The following is a 24,931-nucleotide window of genomic DNA, read 5'->3' as shown; positions in this document are numbered from 1 at the left end:
CTTCACATTACTTAAACTTTCAGCTTGAGGTTACTTTAATCTATGAATTACTGCTGGTATTAAATTATTGTGAAATACATATTTGAAATGTATGTATTTCAGATATATATTGAAACATTCTGTGACAGCAGAAGAAATATGCTAGAGATTATAGAATACATTCAAACCGATAATTAATTTGCAGATAAATCGAAGTTAATGGTTGCAGAAGTTTGTGCAAAAGCCATCTCTTAAGTGAGAGCTGCAAATTTCATGTATTGTTAATAAACCCTGTTTACTATCCAGAATTGCAAAGTCTTTGGTACTCTAGGATACTGTTTGAAATTGCTGCTTATTATTTATATTCATACAGTCATTATAATCCTACTCCATCTAAACTTGGGAGAACATCACTGAGAAGAAAATGTGTGTTCAGTTCCAAAAAGAAGTGGATAGATACCATCAGAATTAGAAATGGGATATGAAAACCTGGGTGATCGTAAGACTGATACACAAATGCCAGAGTGTCTGATGCACATTAAGATTCGGATTATCTCCCCCAATGAATATTGGAAAGGAAATAAAATATTCCCTAGAATAATTTTCAAGAATTTTCCCTTTTTCCTTTTTTTTCCCTTTTTCTTGTTGCTGTAAATTACATTCCCTCATGCCTTTTCCTCTATGTAAAGAACCAATCCAAATGGAGAGAAAGAAAGTAATATCCAGGAAAGATCTTCCTCTGTGCATTTTGATCATGAAAAAAATCGTTATGCTTGTTAACCTTTTTCTATCAGATTAGAGGTTTATAATATTTTTGTTTGTTTTTTGGAGGAAGAAGACATAAAACTAAGACATGAGATAAAAATATGTGGCTGCTGAAAAACCTTCTTGGATATGGATGTTTTTTTATTTGTCAACAATTCGCAGCCTCTCCTTAAAGACTACAATGAGTCTTTTAAGTTCTCACAGAATTTACCTGGGTAGAAAAATAATTCCTATATTGAAACATAGCCAACGTTTTACTAAGGATTCTGATGTCTGATGAAAAGTGTCACAGGAGTTCCATGACTATCAATCTACAGTGAATTCAACCATGGTATAGATTCTATCCACATCAGTTGCATAGCTCTGCATACACACTTACTGCTCTGTCTGGACCATTGATCATTATTATTTAACTTAGGGAACTCGTACCTGCTATCCACAGGCAATTTCAAATACAGCCTTACTCTTCAAACATTGTGTCACTGAGTTGGAAATACATTTCTGAATTAATAATCGTATAGATTTTCCTAATTTGCCTGTACTAACCCACAAATAACTATGTGTTTTTGTTCTGGAAGTTGTTACATGTCCAAGCATCAATTCTTTTACATTGGAACATGGAAGATGGAGAATAGTAAATGGGTCACATTATGAGTACAAAACAAAAGTAGTTTTCAGCTGTGATCCGGGGTATTACGGTTTGGGACCAGCATCTATCGAGTGTCTGGCTAATGGCACTTGGAGTTGGAGAAATGAGCGGCCTTACTGCCAAAGTGAGTACATGTCATATCTGCATCTGCTGTACAGACTTCAGATAAAACTATTTTATTTCACTGAATTAGAAATTAATTAATTACATATTGGAATCAGTTAATTAGAAAGGTGTTTTGTGGCTGGAATTCCTGGGTCTGCTAAAGGCTATTATTTACAAATATAGTCCATTAGGTTTAGTCACCAGGAAATATCTGTAAGCGAACTTCTGGATTTTAAAGGTTCCCAAATCTATAAACGTGTAAATAAGTAATAGAGAACATTTTCCTATATATTTTTCTAGGTCAGGAATGCTGTATAGTCTTGGAAAATTCAAAAACTGTATCCTGTCTGCACACTTGATAAATAAAATAATCTCTCCTTTCTAATGGTTACCAAATATATAGTGTGCAAGTCCACGTCATTCCTACCATTAGCTGATATCCTGATAACCTGCAGTAGCTACTTTTCAAAAAAAAAAAAAAAATAAATTCAGATACTTTAAACAAGCTAAAAGTGTGTCTACAGTTATGCTCCCCTTCCCCACCCCCGTGAAAAGCAGGTTTATTTCTGTATTTAAATTTAGACATACGTTTTTCAAAATTGCGGGCTTTTGTGCATACTTTGAAGCCCCAAAATCCTTCCTCTCTGTGGAACACCACATGAAGTACTCTGTAATAGAATGGGATATAACTGTGGTTGCGGTGCATGTATCTAAACTGTGTATCACACCTGTTACACGCGTATCTAAAAAGCATGAAAAAAAAAAAGTGTAGGTAAGCCAGATAACAGTGCTTTATAATATATTTAGAATTTATTGAGAAGATATGTGAAACTAAGGAAAAAGGGTCTGAAAAATGCCATTCTGTAAACAGATTAATTATATTGGAAACCAACCTTAATTTTGAGTTCTTTTTAACCTACTGGAAATTTCATTTATAACTTAGAGGATTTTTAAAAGTTAATTGAAATATTTCACCTCTGCTAATATTGTGTATGTGTCTGTATTTATACCTGTCTGTGTATATAGATATTTTACATTGTGTATACATATTTGTAACCATTTTTTCTTTAAAAGACAAACATTTTCCACTATGTTTTGGGAAGTTTTGTTGACATTACCACATTTTTTTTAGCATAATGTGCACTAGCTGCTTTCACCCTTTGATAATCCACCATCTTGTTTAGTAATAGTAAAGTTCTTTTTACTAATTCTTAAAAGAAAATTGTTAAAAAAAATTACGATTTTGAATGGGAAGATTATTTGAATTGTAAATAAATAACAAGGAATTCCATGCACATTGTTTGCTCATTATAAAAATGTATTGTGTGAATGCTAGGGCAAGTATTTCATTATGAACTAAAAGATAAAAATTACATATTTCTAAAGAAACGTAATTTTTTTAATGGTAACAATTGTGATATTCCAATATTTAGAAAAAGTCATTGTTAAAACCAAGGTAATTAAATAGCAATTAATAATGTTCTGAACAGTGGGTTTTTTTAACTTTACAAAGACAGTTTTAATTGGTCTCTCCTCCAACCCCTCTTTCTTAAGTATCATTACTGGGGAAGTAGTAGTCTTTGTATGCAGAGTTTTTATCTATTTTTTCTACAGAGCAAAACATTTCAAGATGTGAAATTTATTTATCTGCTTGACTGGTTGATAAGTATTACTGGTTGATAAGTATTATTGTATCTGTGTTTGTGATACTCAGCTGTACATTTCCGTTTTGTTTCGGTTTTGCCATAAAGTTATTTCTTGTGGAGAACTTCCTACACCTCCAAATGGGAATAAGATTGGAACTCAAATTACATACGGATCTACAGCTATATTTACTTGTGACTCAGGATACATGCTAGTTGGCTCTGCCGTGAGGGAATGTCTGTCTTCTGGACTCTGGAGTGGAATCGAGACCAGATGTTTAGGTATGGATACTGCTGTCATAGTTTACTTATTTTCTTCTCTCTAGTAGAGAAAAGTAAGAAAAGCGAATTAGCCCGTCTCTTTCTGTTAGCACAGACATGAAAAGAGTTTTGTCTTTTAAACACGTGTGTGGCTGAGTTGTTTTTCCTATCAAATTATAGCTACGGTTACCTTTCCACAGATTGAATCCCTTTTTCAGTATATTCCCCACATGCAAAACCTGTGTCACTGGATTGCTGCATATGTCTCTAAAGTAGACCTATACATAAACAGCAAGACTGATTGATTCCAGATGTGTCAGCTTTAATGCTTATTCTCAGGAAAATATCTGCCTTGTAAACCTGAACTCAGTGCTTATGTTATAGAATTAATCTGCACACTTGCAAAAGATAAAGACAACAAATGAAAAATTTTGTGGAAACTTTCACAGGAGCATTGCAGTCTTATTTCTGAAAGAAAATCACTATCCACACACTATTTATAGAATTTTATACCCTCTACTTGTACATGTTTAGGCATCTTCACTTCACTTACTTTAAATACTCAGATGCCAGTCACTGAATTGTTTATGAATAAAATGAACATGTCACCTCAATGAAACAATTTCAGGGCTTCTATTTAATTCATTATTATCATGTGTACATTGATCTGGGTTATTGTGTTAACTGTGGAGACATTGATTTTAACACTATATGCAATTAACCTTTTAGTTTCGGTTAAACCTATGATAGTGTTCTGATTTTACAATGTATTATGAAAATTGTATTGTACCTTGTTATTTGTTGGGGCATGATAATATAAAAGAATATCCATAAACTGAGACTTTCAGAAGAATCTGAACTGATTTATACATTAAATATAGGGGTCTGTTGCAATATCTCTTTGTGCAGATTGCCGTTTACCTTTATAGACTACTGTCCATCCCAAATAATTTTCTTTCTGTAATCCAGTATTATTTGGTGCAAATCTTCACTTAAACTCATGAATAAGCAAAAATATTGCTTATCAATGTGAAAGTCAGAAGTTGGAATGTTTCCTGACATACTGCCAAGGGGAAGAGGCAGGCTTTGTTTATGTTTCAATTTTACAATGAAAACCATTTAGCAGAGCAGGGGGAAAAAGAAAGGATCTTCATGTTTGATTTTCTTTTTCTTCTAAGTTGTCAGAAATGGTAAGACAGACTGTTTTAAATCTAAAAGTTTTGGGGCACCATAATATGTGTGTAATCAAAATGTTCGGACTCTTTTTTTTTATTTTTTACTGGTTCGTCTGCAAAGATTCAGCTGTTGAACTTTTGAGGTTTGGAGAAATGTAAAAATTTTCATCAGAAAATTCGCTATTCGCTATTTGCGAATAGCACCTTGGAAAAATACTTGCATTTAAGAATTTTGCCAAAATAACTTTATGTGAAGTGAAGATCAACCCAGAATGAATTTAATTTTTCCTGCATTTATCTGTAGAAATAAAAATGTAACATAAGCTTAATAATAGTAATAGGTTGCATAATCTTTCCTTGAAACTTAAAAGAACACCCTGAAGTAATCGATTTTCAGATGAAACAGTACTTTTTTTACTTCTCAGAAGAGATTCATTATTTTTAAGTTTGTACACTACTGTGTACGGTAACAATGAACAGTCAAGAAAGTGTGTTAAAAAACCATACGACTAGAGGGGAAAACAGCAATCTAAAAGATACCTTTTGTAGCAGACTAATAGGCCTATAGTAAATCTTCAAACTTGTATCTTCAAGGCTTTAATGATGGCAAATTTTTGAAGAAAGCATGAATTAAAGTTGTACTTAAAGAAATAGAATTTAGTATACATCATACATAGCATAAAAAAAAGCATGTATAGCTTGTTAAAACAAGAGAAGGAAGGAAGGAAAGGAAGGAAGGGAGGCAGGCAGGCAGGAAGGAAGGGAGGCAGGAAGGAAGGAAGGAAGGGCAAATTTGTAAAAAGGAGAGAGTAACGGCTACTGTAATTGCTCTTGTAGCAGCACTGCTTGCTGTGCAACATCACTGTGCAAGAATGAGCTTTCTGGAAAGACCCAGACTAACTCAATTCAATTCTTGTTACTTTAACAAGTAATTTGAGACTTAAGACAGAGGGATGGGTTCAGCTAATGACAAATCAGAAGTCAGAAATTTGTTTAAGAAGGCTGAAAAAGAAAATGTTGACAGAAGGTGGAGGAAATGAAAGAAATGGTAGAATTGTTGGAGAAAGGAGATAAAATACAGCAGGAAGATCTACAGAGCAGGTATTGTAATGATCCAAGCAACGCATTTTTGTGCAACTTATGAATACATTCTGGTGTTTGTTTTCAATCACTGAAAAGTAATAAGAAAAAAAATTAAATTTCACTTTCTATTTCTAAAACTTTTCTCCTCACAGGCATAAACATTTTTTTTTATCATTTATCTTCGAGCTTTTCCACTTTTATTTGCTGAAAAATGTAGTTGTACTTGGACTCAAGTGGCTACCAGTGTATGTATATTTTAAGCATTGAAGATGCCCTTAAGAGTACACTTAGATGACATTAATGAAATCTTACAGGATAAGATAATATAATTTTCGAAGTATTTTGTTTAAAAATACAAGTTATTTTTTCAAAAGTCCTACTCAAGTTGTCTTGTTTAATCATGGTGTCAGACAACTTAGTTTGCATTCCAGTTGTGTCTAATTTGAAAAATTTATGAAAGGTTGAATAAATAAAAACATAGTGTTAGCAGCAGTACCTAAAACTAGTTAGTGTTGAACCTAATTACATATAAAAGAGAACTAGAATGTAGGTAAGCTTTAAATCACCAAAAATATTGACTAAAATCCAAATTGTATTACAACACAAATAAAATTTCATGACAGTAGTGCATGATTATAATGAAAACCATAATAGTGTCAGAATACGTTCATAGTTTTCACAGACCTTTTTTGTCTTTCTTTTTCTGTTCCTGCTTCTCTTCTTACAAGGAGAAGGATAGTGCTTTATGGGTATTGAATCTTAGGCAGGAAATGGCAAAGAGGATTAGAACATTTAACACAACTTCTTTTTTTTTTTTAGAACACTTAAATAACAATGTCATACTGTGTGAATAATCATATTAATGTAATGATCTTGGTTTGATCCTTCACTGAATGTAGTGGGAAATGGAGTTCTGGATCACTATTCTTCTTACTCACTCCTGGTGAGAAGACACGATGTTCAAATTGAAAAAATAAACAAAACAAAACAACACAGGGCTCCTAAAGTCATTCTGTTGTGGACATCTTTAAAAAAAAAAAATGTTTGACAAGATTACAGCCTGCCCCTCACTTTTTATTGTTCTTGATCTTTTTCTATACTGAAAACATTAAATCAGTTTCTGGGGGAAAGTCTATGTAATAAATCCTGGAGAAAAATTCAGAAACATAGAATAGATTTCTACCGAATATCCTCTTTATAAAAGAGGCTGATAAATCTGTGTATTTTGTTATACATTTTCCTCAGGGAAAAATATTTAAATATTTGATGAAGAAATTAATCGTTCTGTTTCTGTTTATATGACAACTTAGCATGCTTACATCTTTTGCAAACTTTTCTTCTTTGTTGATTGGTGACTTTACTCCAGCTTTTCACATTTCTTTAAAGTTGTGAATCCATCCTCTTCAACTCAGCTGGACTGCACTTCACTCTCATTTCTTAATTCCTTCTTCTTTCTCAATTCCTCCTTCTTTCTCAATTCCTCCTGACATCTAAACATACTGATAAAACAGATCTGTTGATGTTCTCTCCCCTATTTACCAAAATTCATTGCTGTCATTTCCTACATATGTCCTAGTAAGAATCATCAATTACTGCAATGATAGGTGTGTTCAGTTCCCCGAGTTAGTATTAAATCTGAAATCAAGATAAACAATGAAATACGATTAAATTTTTAAAGGCCTATAAGATCTTGTATTTTGTTGTTAATCTTGATGTTATTAAATGAAGTTACATTTAGTTCACTTGGAGAACTATACACACCTTTATAAAATGCTGAGTACCCATACTAATTAAAACAGAGAAATGAAGAACAGAGTTTACCCAATCAATTAGATATGTGGAGGTGTGTTTCCAACACATGACTAATACTAAAGGAATTTTCAATAAAGACAGACAAGTAGCAGAAAAAAGCTAATTGACTTAGAGTGAGCATTAAATGTCAGCGTCTGTCCATACTCACCACACAATAACATCAGCAATACCTTGCATCTGTTCTCCTAAGAGAAATAGTGACCCTCACATACTGTATCTTTGTCTGCATTAACAAATAATCCAGCAGAAAGGAGCACATCATGAGACAAATACTTGGTTCTGAATTCTCTATATCTGCATTACATATGGTTCAGTGAATTTTTCTTGGACAGTATCTGGTCTAATCCTCTAGGCTAAAAGTTGCCATTGATCCTAGAATTATAGAATGATAGAATTATTTAGGTTGGAAAGGACTTTTAAGATCATCAAGTCTGACTGTAAACCTAACGCCGCCCCGTCTACCATTAAACCATGTCCCTAAGTGCCACAGCCACTGAAAGGTTTCTGGGGCTATGTATCTTCTGAAGTATAGCCTTTCTGCCACTATTTTCGTCCTTAAAACTTTTGGAAAAACATACAAGCAACTAAATTCTTCCTCTTCAGTGTGTTTAAGCATCTTTTTTTAGATTCATGGTATTTCAACTAAAATGGAATCTATATCTCTAGTGATACTGAATTAATACAATATATCTAGAGTTAGCCATATGCTTCTCTTTATCCTTTAATACTACTGCACAATAATAACAACTAGACTTTCAAATGAGGGATATGATGTTTCATCTTTAAAAAATTATTCAGTCATTTCAAGGAATTCAGTGGAGAAATTCTCTCTCTGGGCCATGGATTAAAACAGATTTAAAAGAACATTACTGTTCATCCTGAACAGTTTTAGTACAGCTTGAACAGCTGGCAAGGTGAGGATCATCTGAAACTGGCAGGAGGAAGACTCCAAGCCCTGTTTTGTCCAGGGTTGTGCCAGTGCATTTCAATACTGTGATTTTCTGGGGAAGATATTGTTTGTGAACAGGAGGATGTACAAAAAATATATCCTGCAAGCCCTGTAGAGAAGAAATAAATTCCATCAAATAATTCTACCCTCCTCAGCTGAGGTCATCTTGACAGGTTAATTAACTTTGTTGAATAATAACCTAAATCTCTATTTTCAATAAAACATTGATATGTAGATTACTTTCACTACTATGCTCATATTTGACATTACTGACAGCTAAAGTAAGCATACACACGTTTTTACCATTTAATGTAAAGATTCTGTATTCATTTATTCCTACTCTTGCATCTCAGAAAGTAACCTGCAGAAAAAACCCCTCATTTGCAGCTGAGATTTCTAAGGTTTTGACACTAAGTTATTATGCTCATTCTTCATTGCTAGAGCTGGATTTTATGTCAAGTTAGGTAATTTATTTGGTGCTCACACATTATTAATATTCTTCATTCCTACTTTTTGACTAATTTTGTTTCTTAATAGTATTTTATGTAGTTATTCTTCACAAGCTCTGCTAGACTGGAAATCGAGAATTTTATAGTGCTTATTTCCACCCTCAAATCTGCTACTCAGTAAAACCATCACTTTTAGTCTCTTTCTTTGCAGCATTCACTCATTGCCTTTACAAAAGTGACATCTTTTGATTCAGTATTATAAATTATGGGATACATTGACTCATAGGGGCCTCAACTGGAATCATAGAGGTGCCATGTAGGTCTTTTATACCCATATCATATAAAAGATGGAAATACTCTCAGTCTTACAATACAACACTAAAATAAAGACATTGACAATCAACAAGTCTATCCTGAAAACAATCTAGAATAGCCTAGTCTAAAATAGTCTGGAATCCTAACCTAGTGTGAGGTCAGCTATTTACCACTAGGGTGTTAGAGTATTTTTTTCCCCCCAGTAATATTAATTATGATATCTAATTGTTGCAAATCACTGAATGGAGATTTTGCTTAACATTCCTAATTTTATTTCAGCTTTTCTTCTATCCATAGCCCAGTTCATAATGCAGTGCAGTAATTGTTCTATTTTATATGTGTTTGTATTTGGCAATGCAGCATCCAAGGATGTATTTTTTTTCTCTTTTTCATTCTGATAAACACATATCAGAAGGACAATATTGATGTCACTACTTGAACCACGTCCTCTGTCCCATATTTTCCACAAATCTTATATGATTGTTTTTCATTTTTCGTTTTCAATAGACTTCCAAGGTGACTACAACAGTTTTGTATTTGCTTTTCATTTGTCTTAGAATCAGAATATTACTTTCAGGATAAAAAAGTTATATTCAATTAGATAATAACAGTGTGATTACGTCTTTTATCCATGATAAGTAAATATTGACTCACTTATTGGCTGTTTAAACAGGAATGTAAACTTATAATTGAATCAGTATTTCCTAAATGCTTTGTTATCTATTTGCAAAATAAATTTCCTGGCAAAGAAGAAAAATAAAATCCAAGAGACAGGATTATTGCTTGGTATTTGAACCTTTGTTTCCCCAGCAGTACTCTTAGTTTTTTCTCATCGGTCCTTTGCTTTCTATATCCTTGTCTTTTTGCATCTGTTTTCAGTTTTCTGACATAGTTTTTTTCTGGCAGATTTTGTTTGTATTTATAGAGAGCTCTCTAAATATGATACTCAGTTTGCAGAATTTCCATTCAGTCCCCAGTGAAAATGCTCCACCTGCAGAGTTTAGCTCCTGAGCAGTTTTGTATCTGGATTGCATTTAGGAGGAATAATTTAGCTGTCTCATTACTAACAACAGCCACACCTTCTGGTTATATTGAATGAAGGCTAGTTATTACAACAATCAGTTTTACCATTTTATTCAGTTTCATTACACCAAATTTCGTAACTAAACTGTTCCTATTCCATAATGATACAAATGAGGTAAGTATGACATATTTCTCAAATGAGAACAAATTTAAAATTACGTCCCTTTATGGCCTTGCACTATTTTTTTGCAGTAGTGAAGTCATATGTTACTCCTTGTTTATACCAGTATGACAAAACTGACATCAATTACGTGGTAGATGATATATATATAGTACAAGCAAGTGAGTGGAAAAAGGTTTAAGGGATATAGCTGTGAGATTAAATGAAGGAACAGAATTGCACAATAAGTATGTCTCATTCAGAAAGGAAGGCATTTTCTCAGAAGACTATACGTGTGCAGTATTTGTTTTTTTTCAGACTACCAAAGAATCAGTAGTAATCTGAAAGCTTTGAAAACTTTCCACAGTCAAAAAACTGCTCTAAACCCCCAAATTAGCTATTTATATATATATATGTACCTATTTATATAGATGCAAACACATAATACATGAAGAAAAACATAAAAGGCTACTGAATGGCACTTAAAAAATTAAATTCAGAATGTTAATAAGGGGAAATTATAACTATCTTTATTTGTCACAAATCCCTTAAAATAAGATTTTAAAATGGAAGTTCTGAAAAACAACAGCAGGATTGATCATAAAAACTACCAGGATGTGCATTAATGAATAAGAGCATGCCCTTAACATATAGTGAACATTTTGGAATTCTTTTCTTCACAGGTATCTTAAGAGAAAAACGACAAAAGGGAAGAATTCTACTAATAGTCATGAGAAAAGTAAATAAACCACTTGCTTTTAGAAGAAAAACAATAAAATCAGAATAGAATGGAAGAGAAATTAAGTAATAGTTACTCTTCCAGATATGGGTGTGGATGGTGGTGGGGTTTGTTTTGTTGTTTTGGGGCTTGTTTTTTCTTCTTCCTCTTCTTTTTTTCATGGTATTCGAGAAGTAGTAATAGCAACTACTATAAGTGAAAGTTTTTTATTTCCTCTGAGGGAGATCAGCTTTGTGGATATGTGAAATAGAGTGGGAAAATAAAGCAAACAAAGAAAAAAAACTTCTGGAAAATATTACTTGGTCTCTGACTTCATTGCATCTTAGGGAATTTATTCAGCTGTGTGAATTAGTGGAAATTTCAGTAATATTCTCAAAGGTTCTTTTAACAGCAACTATGTATACCATTACATACATTTTCAATCGCAAACATACTGAACTGCTTACCACATGCACTTACATGACAGATGGTATTTTGAAAATTAAACAAGTAGAGCTGAACCCATAGTTTTGGGTTTGATTATGTTTTTTGGGGGGGCGGAGGGAGGCGTGGTGTTTGTTTTGAATTTATTTTATGTCTCTCAGAGAGTATTTCCCCTGGAAAGCAGAGTGAAAACTGGAGACAAATCCTGCAAATCCCAAATGGTTTTTATTTGCTCTTAAAATTGAGATGAAAAATGTGTCAGAAGTCTGGTATATCCTATTTTTAAATCCTTAACACTGCCACAATAAGTTGATTTAGGAGTCTGTTATGATAGAGCTACAATTTTATAATATTCTTCATACATTTAGATTTCTTTATTTTTCAGTTTAGAAACCTTACAGAGGGATAGGAGTAGGCTGTACTGTTTAAAAAATATACACTTCACTAATAGTGAGTAGTTCACTTCCGGAATGAGAGGAAGTAGGCAGAGAACGTTTTTAATTTTGAATTTTCTCAAGCTAGACAGACAGTAGTGAAAGACTTACAGGTGGTTTACGATGAATTTTTCACCTGTTGCAGTTGCTCTTTTTTTTTTTTTTTTTTGTAATGTCCCCACACAGTTGTAGAAACTGCAGTGTGATCTTAGTCACCTGACGTGTTGAATTATTTCAGTTTTATTCCCTCTGCGCTGGAAACAGAGCTTGACCTTTCTGGTGATTAACGCGGCTTCCACTCTACTGCCATAAAGCAACACTAAAATCTTAAATAAGACCCAGGCCAAATATTGCAATTAAATGCAACTAGAAAATTATTTCCTCAGACATAGTCTGAAACACTGCAAACTGTCTGGTTCACTTCTGATAGAAACTGATCTTTTCCAGCTCAGTTTTTACTCCTCATCCGATTAGTCCTGTTTATCATCACAAACATGAACGGATAGGGAACTTGGGCCCTTTATGGCACGTTCAAGAAAGTCTACTATGTACTGAACAGATTACAACTTTGCTGGAGAATCAAGAAGTGCTCTGGCAAAAATTTTGTAAACATGTATTATGCCATCTTATCCCAGAAAACATAAAACAATTTTCAAGTATGCCTGGTCTTTATGTAACACTGAGGGAAATGGGGAGGGGACCGTCAGAGGGGAATATACCCTTGAACTGCACCAGATTTGGATTCCTGTTCCTTATACAGAAGTCAATCAATTTAACCTGTGTGAAGGGTCACATACTACCTATATTGTAAATTCTGATGGTTTTATCATGATTCATGTGATGAAATATTACACAAGATTTAAGTTGCCAGATGCCAGTTATAAGAAAATCTCAGATTTGGATTTTTTTTTTAATAGGAAGTTTCTAGCCCTGAAAGAATGAGGCAAAACACTGAAAATTACTTCAGAATATTATAAATGCTTAAAAGTTCAAAGCAAAAAATAATCCAAACTGTATTGCTTCTGAATGTCTTTTCTAATTAGCAGCCTCATGTTTTGAGGCTTTGTTTATGTTTGGGTTTTTTTGGGGAGAAGTAGAGGAGAAAAGGAGAGCAGAGGAATTTGGGTGGCTGATAGGATTATTTTTTCACTGAAGTACTAGCTGAAACACTGCTTGTTTTTTCTTACTTGCCTTACTTGTGTTTGCAGTGAGTTCTCTGCCTTATGTCACAGTATCCATGAGACCAACCATTCCTAGAGGATTTTCCATTACAAAATTATTTGTGGAATCACAGCTCCCATTTTCCAGAATTCATTAAGTAAAATAGTACAAATGACACATGGTTCATTCTTTTTCCCTGCCTTTCTCTATCTTAAATGTCTGTTTGTGACTGTCATAGTGTTAGTAAAGTATTTCTCATATTTTGAGAATACAGGGTAGATTAGGCCAAGACACGCAAAGGTTTTTGGTTACAGGACATTTAGTTGCAATGACATGTTAATCTCTTTGGGATTCCTCTGGGATCAATAGGAGAGAAAGAGTGGAATACAATCCTGAGGGTCAGATTCCAGCAATAAATTGTCCAGGTTAATTTGTTTCAACTGTAGTAAGGCTACATTTATAACATCCACATGCTTTGATATTTATAATGGATTGATACTTACAATATTTATATTTAATTTATTTATTCTAATATAGGATTTTACAGGTTTTAATCAAAAGGAGTTACTCAATCTTTTAGAAGAAAATTGATAACATACATGACATTTAATCTCTTTGCTACACTTTTTGTAATTTTTATATGTGTACATTTTTATATGTGTACCTATACAAATGCAATACTGCAGTTTCCCCCTAGTTAAGAAAAATAAACCTTTGAATGAAGTCAATAAAAAAAAAATGAAAGATGTTCATAATTTCTTTGTTTTAATTAAGGAGTTATATTTAAAATTTCTCTGGCATATTTACTGATCATTTTTTCTTTGTTTTGTTTTGTTTTGGTTTTTTTTTATTTACTTTAAAAAATCTAGCTGGTCACTGTGGTATTCCAGATCTTATAGTCAATGGTCAAGTAATTGGAGAAAATTATGGATATAGAGACACAGTTGTATACCAGTGCAGTCCTGGTTTTCGGTTGATTGGTTCTTCTGTACGAATATGTCAACAGGATCACAACTGGTCTGGTCAGCTTCCATCCTGTGTGCGTAAGTAAGCATGGGAACACATACTGATTTGTGTTACAGGAATGTCTATGTTGGACAAGATGAGGAGTGACTTTGCAGCTTCGTATTCATTTTTCAAAAAGAAAGATTTAAAGGACATCCTCAAAAGTATGTGGCCACCTAAAATCTGTGATTCATCTGTCAGGTGAAGTTCAATGTTGTCACTTGAAATTTCCACTGGATTATTGCATCTTTTGGCTACTAAATACCTATCATTTATATAAGCATATGAAACTTCAAAAAGTAATGGGACCTAAGCACACAGGTACTCAAATTTGAAAATGGATTTATGTCCCTTAGTGGCTTTTGGAAATATTCAATGTACATTCACTTTGACTGCGGTAATTAACTAAGTAGACACTTGAATTACACTGTCAGCACTGATGATTAAAATGTTTGCTTATAAAACTTATACTGAACAGAAAATTGGTTCTGTCTTACCTCAAACCAGGACATCTCCTCACAGAGATACAGATATTTTGTTTTCTGGTTTGGGTTTTGGCTTTTTTGGCATGACTTTTACATTTTGTTAATGAGAGTCCTTGTGTATGATAAAGTGTGTCAACAGACCACATGAAATACAATTATGTAATAGCAGAAAATACTGTATTCCATTTAGGAAAATTTGAGAGTTCTGAAAGGATTCTCAAGCAAATTACAACTATGTTTCAATAACTCAGGTTCAGTAATATCCGTGTACTGAAGATGTATTAGTCTGCCTCCAATTTTTTTTTTATCTTTATAGCTGCATTTTTATAGAAGAAACTCTCAATGATGAAACATAATACACACTGTTAATTCGTTACACTTACTGCTCACTGTTTATTTTGTTTTACATAGAACTAGATATTCATAACAGTACTATAATAATTCTATTTCTTAATTTTGTTTCCACTTTATGACCTAGTAATAGGTCATTACTTCTTATATTACATTTCAGACCAACACACTTCTTTATAAGTAATTGTTAAGGCAATAAAATTAGATGGTGTTAATCAAGAATTTCTAAATTAAAATTTTAATATCAATGTTAGAACTGGAAAAACAAATGCTTTGGCTATGCTAACAGCAGAGAAAATGGATGTATTTTCTTCTTCTAATCAAATGGAAGTTGCTTGTTTGAATACAAACTTGGAAAAAAGCTTAGACTTGCAAAAGGCTGGTCTAAACAGCAGCTAGCTCTAACTTTTTGGTAGATATTTAGGAGCAGCTCCACTTCAGATCAAAGTTTCTGATGAAGCATAGAAAAATACTCTCACATTTCATTATTTATTTAACTTCAGATATTTTAATTGAATTTTTCAGATTATGTGTTTAAATTTAGTGATTCTGACCTCTTCACTTTTGATTTCACCATTCCTCTTGCTTATACAGTGGGCAGATGTATTACTGCTGTCATGTATTGCTACTGTATGTGCATGGGTATCAATCAAAATTTTATGCTAATTCCATACTTCTCTTTTCACAAGCATAATTTTTATTGTTATTATATATACATTAAAAAAACATCTCTGTGGGCTGAATACGTATCTTTGCCTGACAGTTTTACAAATTTTAACAGTTTAATGTAGGATTCCAATTACTCTTTTGGGGAAAAAATGCAATTCCTTATATAAAAATTTCTGATACCAGTAACATAAAGATAATATATTTAATTAAAGTAACTTAGTGATATTAATAAAACATGCAGAATTCAATTTAGCTTTCATTCATAGAATATACTGTGACTTGTCTGTATGCTATACTAGTTTTTAAGGACCATTTTCACTTTTTTAAAGTTGCTAGAAGTTTTATTACATTTAAATTATTAGAATGGGTTTCTTTTAGAGTTATCATGAGAAACTTCAGAAAAGTTTTCTTCATTTGCCTTGATTACTGCATGGCAAATTCTGTTAATTTTATTTAAATATTTAAATGAGTGCTTGAACATTTACTAAAATATGTCTTAGTTCTTATTCAGTTCAGAAAAGTGTGAATTTTTAATTGAAAGTACTCAGTATGTTATAATATCAAAACTTTAAAGTATTTTACAGTACATTTATATGTACTTTAAAGTACATATAATGATTATAATTATTATCTATTCTATCATAAATCATGAAAAGTGGTAACTGCATGCTCTGGGGTTTTTTTGTTTCTCTGTTTTGTGCTATGCTAGCCGTTAGCTGTGGTCACCCTGGTAGTCCTATTTATGGAAGAACAAGTGGAAACGGTTTCAACTTCAATGATGTTGTGACATTCTCATGTAATACTGGGTATGTTATGCAAGGACCAACCAAAGCACAGTGTCAGGCTAATAGGCAGTGGAGCCACCCACCTCCAATATGCAAAGGTAAGAATGCCAGCATTTACAGATTTCAAACTTAGTTGGAAAATTAAGGTTAAAATTATGTGAAGATAGAGGGAAACTGTGTCTCTTACTAATAGACATCAAATTATTAAAGAAGATGTTTTATCTTTCAGTTAGATCTGTTCTTTTCAGGAAGTTGCCAGGATAACTGTTGCAGAGAAACTTTCTTATGTGTCTGTAGCTTGTATTGATTATTTCGTATGATTTCTAGAAGTTCCTTAAGAAAAATTATGCAGAGATAGTTAAGAGCTTAAATCCTGAAATAGTGTTCTCTGCATTTTTAGCCAATATAGTTCTAATAGGTGCACAAGAAAACCTACTTCTTTTTTTCCTTTTACATTTCCATTGATCTGACTGCTCATCTTAACTTTTTTATTTTTTATTGTCATTTGTTAGCATAATCCATTTGAGTTGGGTCTCAACACTTCTAGATACAATCAAAAATCTTTCACTGAAAATAAAATAATATTACGAAATTAGTTCTGTTTGAGTTTTCATAAGCATTTTTAGAAAGGCTTTATCACCATTGTCCTTTTTAAGTCTGTTGACATGTGCTTTTTAAATGTTTTAATTGTCCTCATTTAGAGAAATGTACTTTTTCCTGTAGCCTTCTTGCACATATGCAGAAATTGTACTGATTCTTTTTCAACATCTTCCCAGCAGCTTCTTTGAATTTTTATCAGTACACGGATGAAGTCATGTTACGCATTTACAGTGATTTTATTTACTATATCTTCCTTCCAATAGGTGTTCTCTCCTTTGATCACTTTGCCTCAAGCGATACTGGCAAATAGTTTACAGAACTCAAATTTCCAAGGACCTTTTTGCTGATAAGAAGTTATTTTTTAAATAGGTGATGTGTTTACTTGACCAGAAAAGTCTATTGCATGAAAACTGTTAAAAAAACCTCCATGGCCCCCAAAATAAGTATTATAATCCCCTCAACAGACAGCTGTAAATTGCAAAAAAAGAAAAAAAATAATCCAAAACTTGGTCTTCTGTGATTTCAAACATATGAATCCTAAAGTAGTTGAGGACTCACAAAAGCCATCAGTATTCTTAACTGTCAAGGTATACCCATATTTTCCTAATTCAATATCATTACATATAAAATCAGGGTATATAAAATCAGGGTATGTTTGTATGACTCTCAAGTCTATGCTCTTTTTCTTTTTAGTGGTCAATTGTTCTGATCCTGGAATTCCTGCAAATTCCATAAGAGAAAGTAAAATCGAACATGGAAATTTCACGTATGGCACAGTGGTATTTTATGACTGTAATCCTGGATATTTTTTATTTGGCTCTTCAGTTTTAATTTGTCAACCAAATGGCCACTGGGACAAACCTTTACCTGAATGCATTAGTAAGTAGATAATGTGTATGCTTCTATAAAGAATGTGAACTACATTAGGTATTATTTTACACAACATTTCTATCAGTCTCACAACAGCAATTAGAATAATCATATTTATATAGATTTGCATGTGTGCAGTAATGATGTAAGATCTCCGTAGCAGATGAAGTAGCACAGTTATTTTGTTATTGTATATAGTAAGTAACAAAGAAACCTTGGGAAATACAATAACTGAAATAAATATCTCTGAATGCTTCAGCACAGTGATCCTTGATAGCAGGGAGAGAAGGTAAAAACATATCCATTGAATTTGCCAATATGTGGCCTTCATTGGTCACAGAGCTATAAGCACACTGAAACTTAAAAATATAGCACCCAATTATTGCCTTATGTCACTATAGTACTTTCCGGACTTCTTTTGGGGCAATAGTAAGATTAGATTATCTATGAAGACAGTAAGCAAATAGTACTGTCACCGTAGAGCACCAAAAGTGTCCTCTGGATCTTGTCCTCAGCTTACCACAGTTCCAGATGTACCTGAATATCATAGTCATATGCAATCTATCCACTAAAGCAAGTGGATCAAAAAACAAGTGGTTGATTTTTTCTGGCTTGTTGTGAACAACTTTCTGACTGTGACGTAGACATAGCCACAGATGTTTCATAAATTTGTAATTAGCTGGGACAGCTGGTTTACCCAGCTCCCTGTAAATCTATATAAAAAGTTTTGGTTTAGGATCAAAATTTCTTTCTGAGAAAGGCTGAGAGCTTTATTTTCTAGAGATTAAAGGCATACACGCTAAGAGTTCCTTATTTAGGAATCATGGACCGACATTTGCAATACTGTAGATACTAGTTCTGTTTTATCTTCATTAGTGTTCCATAATTGAGGTTTCTCCAGTTCTGCTATCTTCTCACTAAAAAAAATAAATTGAAAAAATCTGAAATGTTATTTCTTCTTACTGTTTAGTTCCAGAACCTTTAGTTCTAGAAGTTCCCTGTCTTTGGTGGGATAAATAGCTTAATTGCAAGTCACAGTTAAACTTATAACAAAAAGTCTAATGTTTTCACACTAAATATTAAGGTAACAATTTCAGAAAGATAAATGTTACTTAATAGTAACATATCTTCAAACCGAAAGAAATTCTAGAAGTAAAGGTGCAATGATTTCTTCTTTTTACTTTTGTATTTTCATCTCTTAATCTTCTTTCAGAATTGACAGAAGTAAGTTAATAATACAGATTTTACTCTTCATCTGACCTTTGGGAATAAGAGTGCTACATGTACTTTTGAAAGGGCATCCTCAGCTTTAATTGTTGCATTTAGATAGAGGGGTCAATGAATTCTAACCTAGGCACTCTCCATGATATTTTGTAATCATAAAGCTTACCAAAACTTATTCTGATGCAGCTATCGAATATTTTTTATAAGAGTCTTTGAGCTTCTGGAATATTTTGCAAATTGTTTCCCTTTTCAACATATAAAGGGCGGTCATTTAGTAGTCTGCACATTTTTCCACTCTAAGTGCAATGGAAAAGAAGTGGAAAGATGGCTGGATGGTTTTTTTGTTTGTTTGTGTTTTTTTTTTTTTTTTTAACCCAGGTGGGATCATTTTTTTGACATAGCTGGATTTAAATCTCTCTCTAACTAGTCTCAAAGAACATACCTTTTTCTGAAATATTGCTAGAGTAATGGAGAAGAGACACAGTAACAAATGAAAAGTTGTTCACCTGTAAAGTGACTCAATTCCTTTGAAATGTGTTGTAGCTAGAGTGCTTCTAGCTACTATAATACCTGTAACAAGCAGAATTCATCATTGTCCTGAACTATACTGCCCTTTCAACTCCCCATATGAGTTAAAGACTTTCAGGGGCTTATGCTATTTAGGCATGTGTTGCTAGAAAAATACTTGAAATTTAAAATGTACTCAAAATGAAGGACACGGTTGGAGAATATACCTCAAAGAATTCCAGAGACCATATCAGGTTTTTTTGTATTGCAAAAGATTCTTAATTTAATTCTGAAAGGCATACTCTGATTTGCTATTTTTAAGCTACTGAGATATGATAACACACAATCCACACCTTCCAAGCTTGAAATCCAAATAATGTAGACTAGTTTTTTTGCTGGTGTCTGTGCCATCCTCTCAATAATTCTATGGCAGCACCTAGTCCTGACATTTCTTCCTGTACAATAAGACATATACAGCCATTCCCAGTTGTCAGGTAGAATAAGAATTGTTGACAACTACACAGATTAAAGAAACCTTGAGTGTACATTTTAATTCAGTACTCAATAATTAGGGTATTACATTTGTAAATTTAATTGAACATTTGTAAATTTATTGTCTTTAAACTAATAATGCTGTAATTTTACTGATATGTCATTCACATTTGATCAGAAGACAATGTGAATTTATACTTCTTTCTGTTTTTCCAGAATATATCTCTTCCATAATCATATTAACTATGTATTTTGTTTATTTGGATATTTCAGGGAAAACAAAATAGCTATTGAAATGTCAGACTGAATTATTTGCATATTGTTCTCTCAGATTTTTTTTGTGTTTTATGAAGTTTTGGTGTGACAGAAATAGATCGATAATTGTCCATAATAATGAAAAGATATAATTTGACCTGACATTTTTCGTTCTCTGAAGATTAATAATATTATATTTTCTTTTCTTTTTTTTCTTCCTTTATTATTTGTTCTTTAAATCTGATTCAAAGCTTAATGTAAAATTACATTTACAGAGCTATAAAAAGGTACTGTGCAGGTGTGATGAAACCGAGCTAGATAACAGTGAGGCAGAAATGAAGAAATTAATGGAAATAATAAAATGGAGAGTGAATTAGCATTTTGAAAAAAAAAAAAGAAGAAATATGATCAATTTTTCATATGAAATTCCCACCTGAGAACATGAATATAAAATTAAATTTTGTAGAATGTATAATCAAGTTAAGGGTAGCATTACAGGGTGATATAATTGTCTAAATCAGTTTTTAGGAATCCAGGACTTTTAAACATAAGTGTAAACATAAAAGAGATGTATGTATAAGAAAGCCCAAAACTGAATGCTGTAAGGTACCAGTATGAAATTAATTTTTCTGCTATGACGACACCTGAAAAAGGCAAAAGAATCAATCAAAAAAAATACAGATAATAAAAAGACTCTGAAAAATTGTGAATGTTTTTCACAAGAAGAAATATTTGCATTTCACTGAAGTCGGCATGACCAACATGCTTTTTTATTAACAATGTTCTAAGTTTGCCTTTCTTTACAATCATACATAATTAATAGTAGATTTCATTTATAAGCAATTGATTGAACATATAACATGCTACAAGCAAGTATCCAGTTTGTAAAGTTGACCATTCTGACCACTTTGCTCAAAGTCCTGCAAGCCTACAAAATGATCACAGGGGTCAATGGTACTAGGTAGGAATCAAAGTCAATCAATCACATACACATTCCTAAATTCTTTGTGGGGTTAACAGGAAGGTTCTGCACCTTGCAAGCTGGACCCCGAAGAGAATATGAGTCACTGAACACAGATCAGTGTACTTATCAATGTAAAGCTCAAAGACCGAGAATGATCATTAGAGGAAGATGAACCATAGCACATGACTTTGGTCATATGTTGTATTGTACAACCATTGTACTCTCACATACATTTGAAGTGCTAGGGAATTGAATACATCCTCAACCCTGATCAGGCTTCTGATATGGCTTTTTTTGATAAAAAAAATCCTGCTGAAAATATCATGGTATTGAAGATGATGAAGTGTTGATAAAAACTACATTCATGTGATTTAGGGGGTGCTCTTGTACCCTGGTATTTGCAGCTATAATTTGTGGTTTTCATGGTGCGGAAATACAAATATCTTTGGCCAAGATATGTCACATGCCATGGGCAGGTGGAAGATAAAAACAAATCAAACATCCAAGGCTAGATTAGTCTGTGAACAGAGTGGATTTGGTTTATGAATTTTAACTGTGCATTTCTTGAACTTGACATGTTTAGCTTACTTTTAAATTAACTCCTTGCTCTGAATTTTTAAAGTTTCCTCTATATTAATTTGTCTTGTGGGGGAGTTTCTTTTGGTATGTCCTCTTAATCTTGAAAGACAGACTAGCTATTTCTTTTCAATACAGAACTTCATTTCCATTACATACATTGTCCATGTAGATAATATTCTCCATAATGATGCATAAGACCTTTTGTCATTTTACTTTAGTCTTATGGAGTACCTGACTTCCTAGCCAAGGTAGCCTCAGTGTTACTTTATGCAACTTTCCAGCAGATAGGAGGCTGCTGAAATTATTTCAGCGGTGTTATCCTGATTTTAGATGAGGTTTCTATCATTTAGCCATTTTTTATTCACCAAAAAATGACTGCCTTTGACCAGTTATAGCAAGACACAGTTATAATAATGTTTTGTATGAGAGACAACTAAAGGACAAAAGGTATCATGCTGAATTGTCCCATGCCTATGTATTTCATGACATCTGAGGCAGTTAGCAAAATTAGGTGTGTATAAGCTAATTGTTGGATACTCTTATTTGCACTCTCTGTAAGTAGAAATCACAAAAATGTCAAGATTAAGAGTACTAAAAATTAATCGCAGAATAGAAATAACTAACAATTATTGATCAAAATTTACTCAATAAACAACTGGTAGGGAGTTTATCCATGACCATTTCTAAGATTGGGATCCTATAGAAATTCCCTCCAACCTCTATGCAATTAACATCAATGGATGATGCCTAGGAATATGTTAAAAATATGTAAACAAATATTTTATTTATGCAATACAATATTTTAAGTAACTAAATCCATGAATATAAAATTAGTATATTGGCATTTGAATATGAAATTAGTATATTAGCATTAATGTTCATAGCAAAATTTAGCAAAAATGATCTTGTTTATTAACCTAATAGGCTACATGATCAATGATTTGGGACCAATGGATGAAAGATGAAGGTCTGCATATTCTCTGCCTCAGCGATGACTTTGGCAGATACTGTCTTCCTGTATTTTTTCTCTGAAGAGTACATGCATGAGTGTGTGTTTGTGTGTGTGCATAAGTTGATGCCATAAGGACCAAATTAGCGAGCAAGTGTCTTTAGATAACAATATCTATACCCAAAATACCTTTTTGAAATCTCCAAACATTTGTTTCACAGCTTTTGTTCTGTAATATATTTTGTATTTCTAATCACATAATGTGTCTCCCTCCCCTAAACCCTAAAAAGGTCAGCCTCTTCACAAGGTTTCTGTATGGAGTTATGAAAATGATAGCTACAAACTGTTTGATCAGTGATAATAACCTTTTTTTATCTCCAATAATTATGCATTGTAGTGGTTGACTGTGGCCATCCTGGCGTTCCTCCTAATGCGGTCCTGTCTGGAGATAAATATACATTTGGTTCTACTGTTCATTATACCTGCACAGGTAGACGATCGCTATTAGGGCAGTCGTCTCGTACATGTCAGCTAAACGGACACTGGAGCGGATCTCTTCCTCATTGCTCAGGTAATATTTTTTAATAAATGAGTGTGTCCTGAAGTTGTTTTGAATATATTTTGATTTTCACAGAAGGCCATTTTAAAATCTGGGAAATCACGTATAAGACTGAACTACTGTCTCAAAGGAAGTAAAAATAAGTAAAAACTCTATTATCAAGAATGTAATTTGGGAGAAGTAGGCTTTCTCAGTGATATTTAACACAAATAGGAAATTTCACATTCCATAGAACGTTAAAGGAACTGATTTGTTTTGAACATATTTTCTATGTGACTTCTGGAAAGAGTGTTAATTTCCACAGGGAAACTTTGCATCATTCTCTCTTCAAGGTGATTTGTTATTTATTTTTTTTTTAACTTGCAAAATATCTACAGACTTGATGACACCTCAGGTATATCGTAATTTCATGAAATATCCATCTTTATAATAAGGCCCAGTGGGCTCCATATGGTATCAGGACAGGATGCTCGGTTTTGAGGGAACACCGTCTAATCCTTGCAATAGATCAGCCTTCACCAAAGTCAAGATATGTTTTCTGAACCCTAGGAACATTCTGTTTTACAAGTTCAGTTTGATTCTCTTTAACAGCGATGATCAAATGAAAACCAGAAATCCAAGTCACACACAAATTTGGGGACTTGGCTAAATCCCGTTTCTTATATTAAAGTGTGTAAATACAGATTGTGATAGAGATTAATCATGTTATCAATTTTAATTCTCAAGAAATACTGGGGGGACACACAACATTCTTTCTCGTCATCCTCCTGTTTCCATTATATAAGTTAAAGAAATCAGTGGGGTTTTGCACCTTATTCAGACCTATGTAATTCAGAGTACTTGTCTATCTTCAAAGGCCGAAAATAGGAAGAAAACTAGTTATACATTTTTTCTTGGGTTACAGCAATGGAAAAACAAGGGTGAAAAATAACCAGTATGCAAATCTGACAGTACTGCTATACTGGTAAATCTTGCACTAAATTCCAAAGGGTTGGAAGAATTTTTCAAGGATCTGAACCTTCTATTACCAAATTTTAGGAAGTGGTTGCAGAAAAGACAATATAAATGTTATTATATTGCTCTGTGAGTCCCTCTTCTTTCCCTAATCTGCCATTACAACCTAAAATGTGACAGAAACTAGAAAAATGTGAACACCTAATTTAATCCCTTAACTTTCTATCAGTGAAATGAGATAGAAATTTGCCACAATGGGAACAAAAATCAAGTTGTTATAACCTGTGATGTTTAGAGCTATGCACCTGAAATCAAAGCTTAATGTAAAATGATATTACTTAATAAGTAATTATATACATATGTGAATCACAAATTCAGACTAGGTTCATCAAAAATGTTTTTACAATTAGCATGCATAGATATTTGTTTTGGGGAAAAAATCCTCTTCAGATAAAATGTAAGACTACATATTGTAGTTTTCCATAAGCAAATAAATAAATAAATAAATGAATTTGTTAATTAAAAAAAAATAACTAAAGAAATAGACAAAATATCAAG

At 32.8% G+C, this 24,931-nt stretch overlaps 1 protein-coding gene across 4 annotated transcripts in view; it reads left to right on the top strand.

Annotated features, from left to right (window-relative positions):
* CSMD3 (CUB and Sushi multiple domains 3) overlaps positions 1 to 24,931 on the top strand; it is a 680,626-nt gene that overhangs the window by 604,388 nt on the left and 51,307 nt on the right. For all 4 annotated transcript variants that reach the window (XM_063327428.1, XM_063327427.1, XM_063327426.1 and 1 more), the window contains 6 exons: positions 1,323 to 1,517; positions 3,250 to 3,423; positions 13,995 to 14,168; positions 16,345 to 16,518; positions 17,714 to 17,899; positions 23,258 to 23,431. In XM_063327428.1, the coding sequence (XP_063183498.1) occupies positions 1,323 to 1,517; positions 3,250 to 3,423; positions 13,995 to 14,168; positions 16,345 to 16,518; positions 17,714 to 17,899; positions 23,258 to 23,431 (1,077 nt within the window). The remainder of the gene's footprint in view (positions 1 to 1,322; positions 1,518 to 3,249; positions 3,424 to 13,994; positions 14,169 to 16,344; positions 16,519 to 17,713; positions 17,900 to 23,257; positions 23,432 to 24,931) is intronic.

This window comes from Chroicocephalus ridibundus, chromosome 2 (genome assembly GCF_963924245.1).
Source record: "Chroicocephalus ridibundus chromosome 2, bChrRid1.1, whole genome shotgun sequence".
NCBI classification, from domain to species: Eukaryota; Metazoa; Chordata; class Aves; order Charadriiformes; family Laridae; genus Chroicocephalus; species Chroicocephalus ridibundus.
Note: the sequence above shows the minus strand (reverse complement) of the source record. Positions and strands in the feature narration are given on the sequence as shown.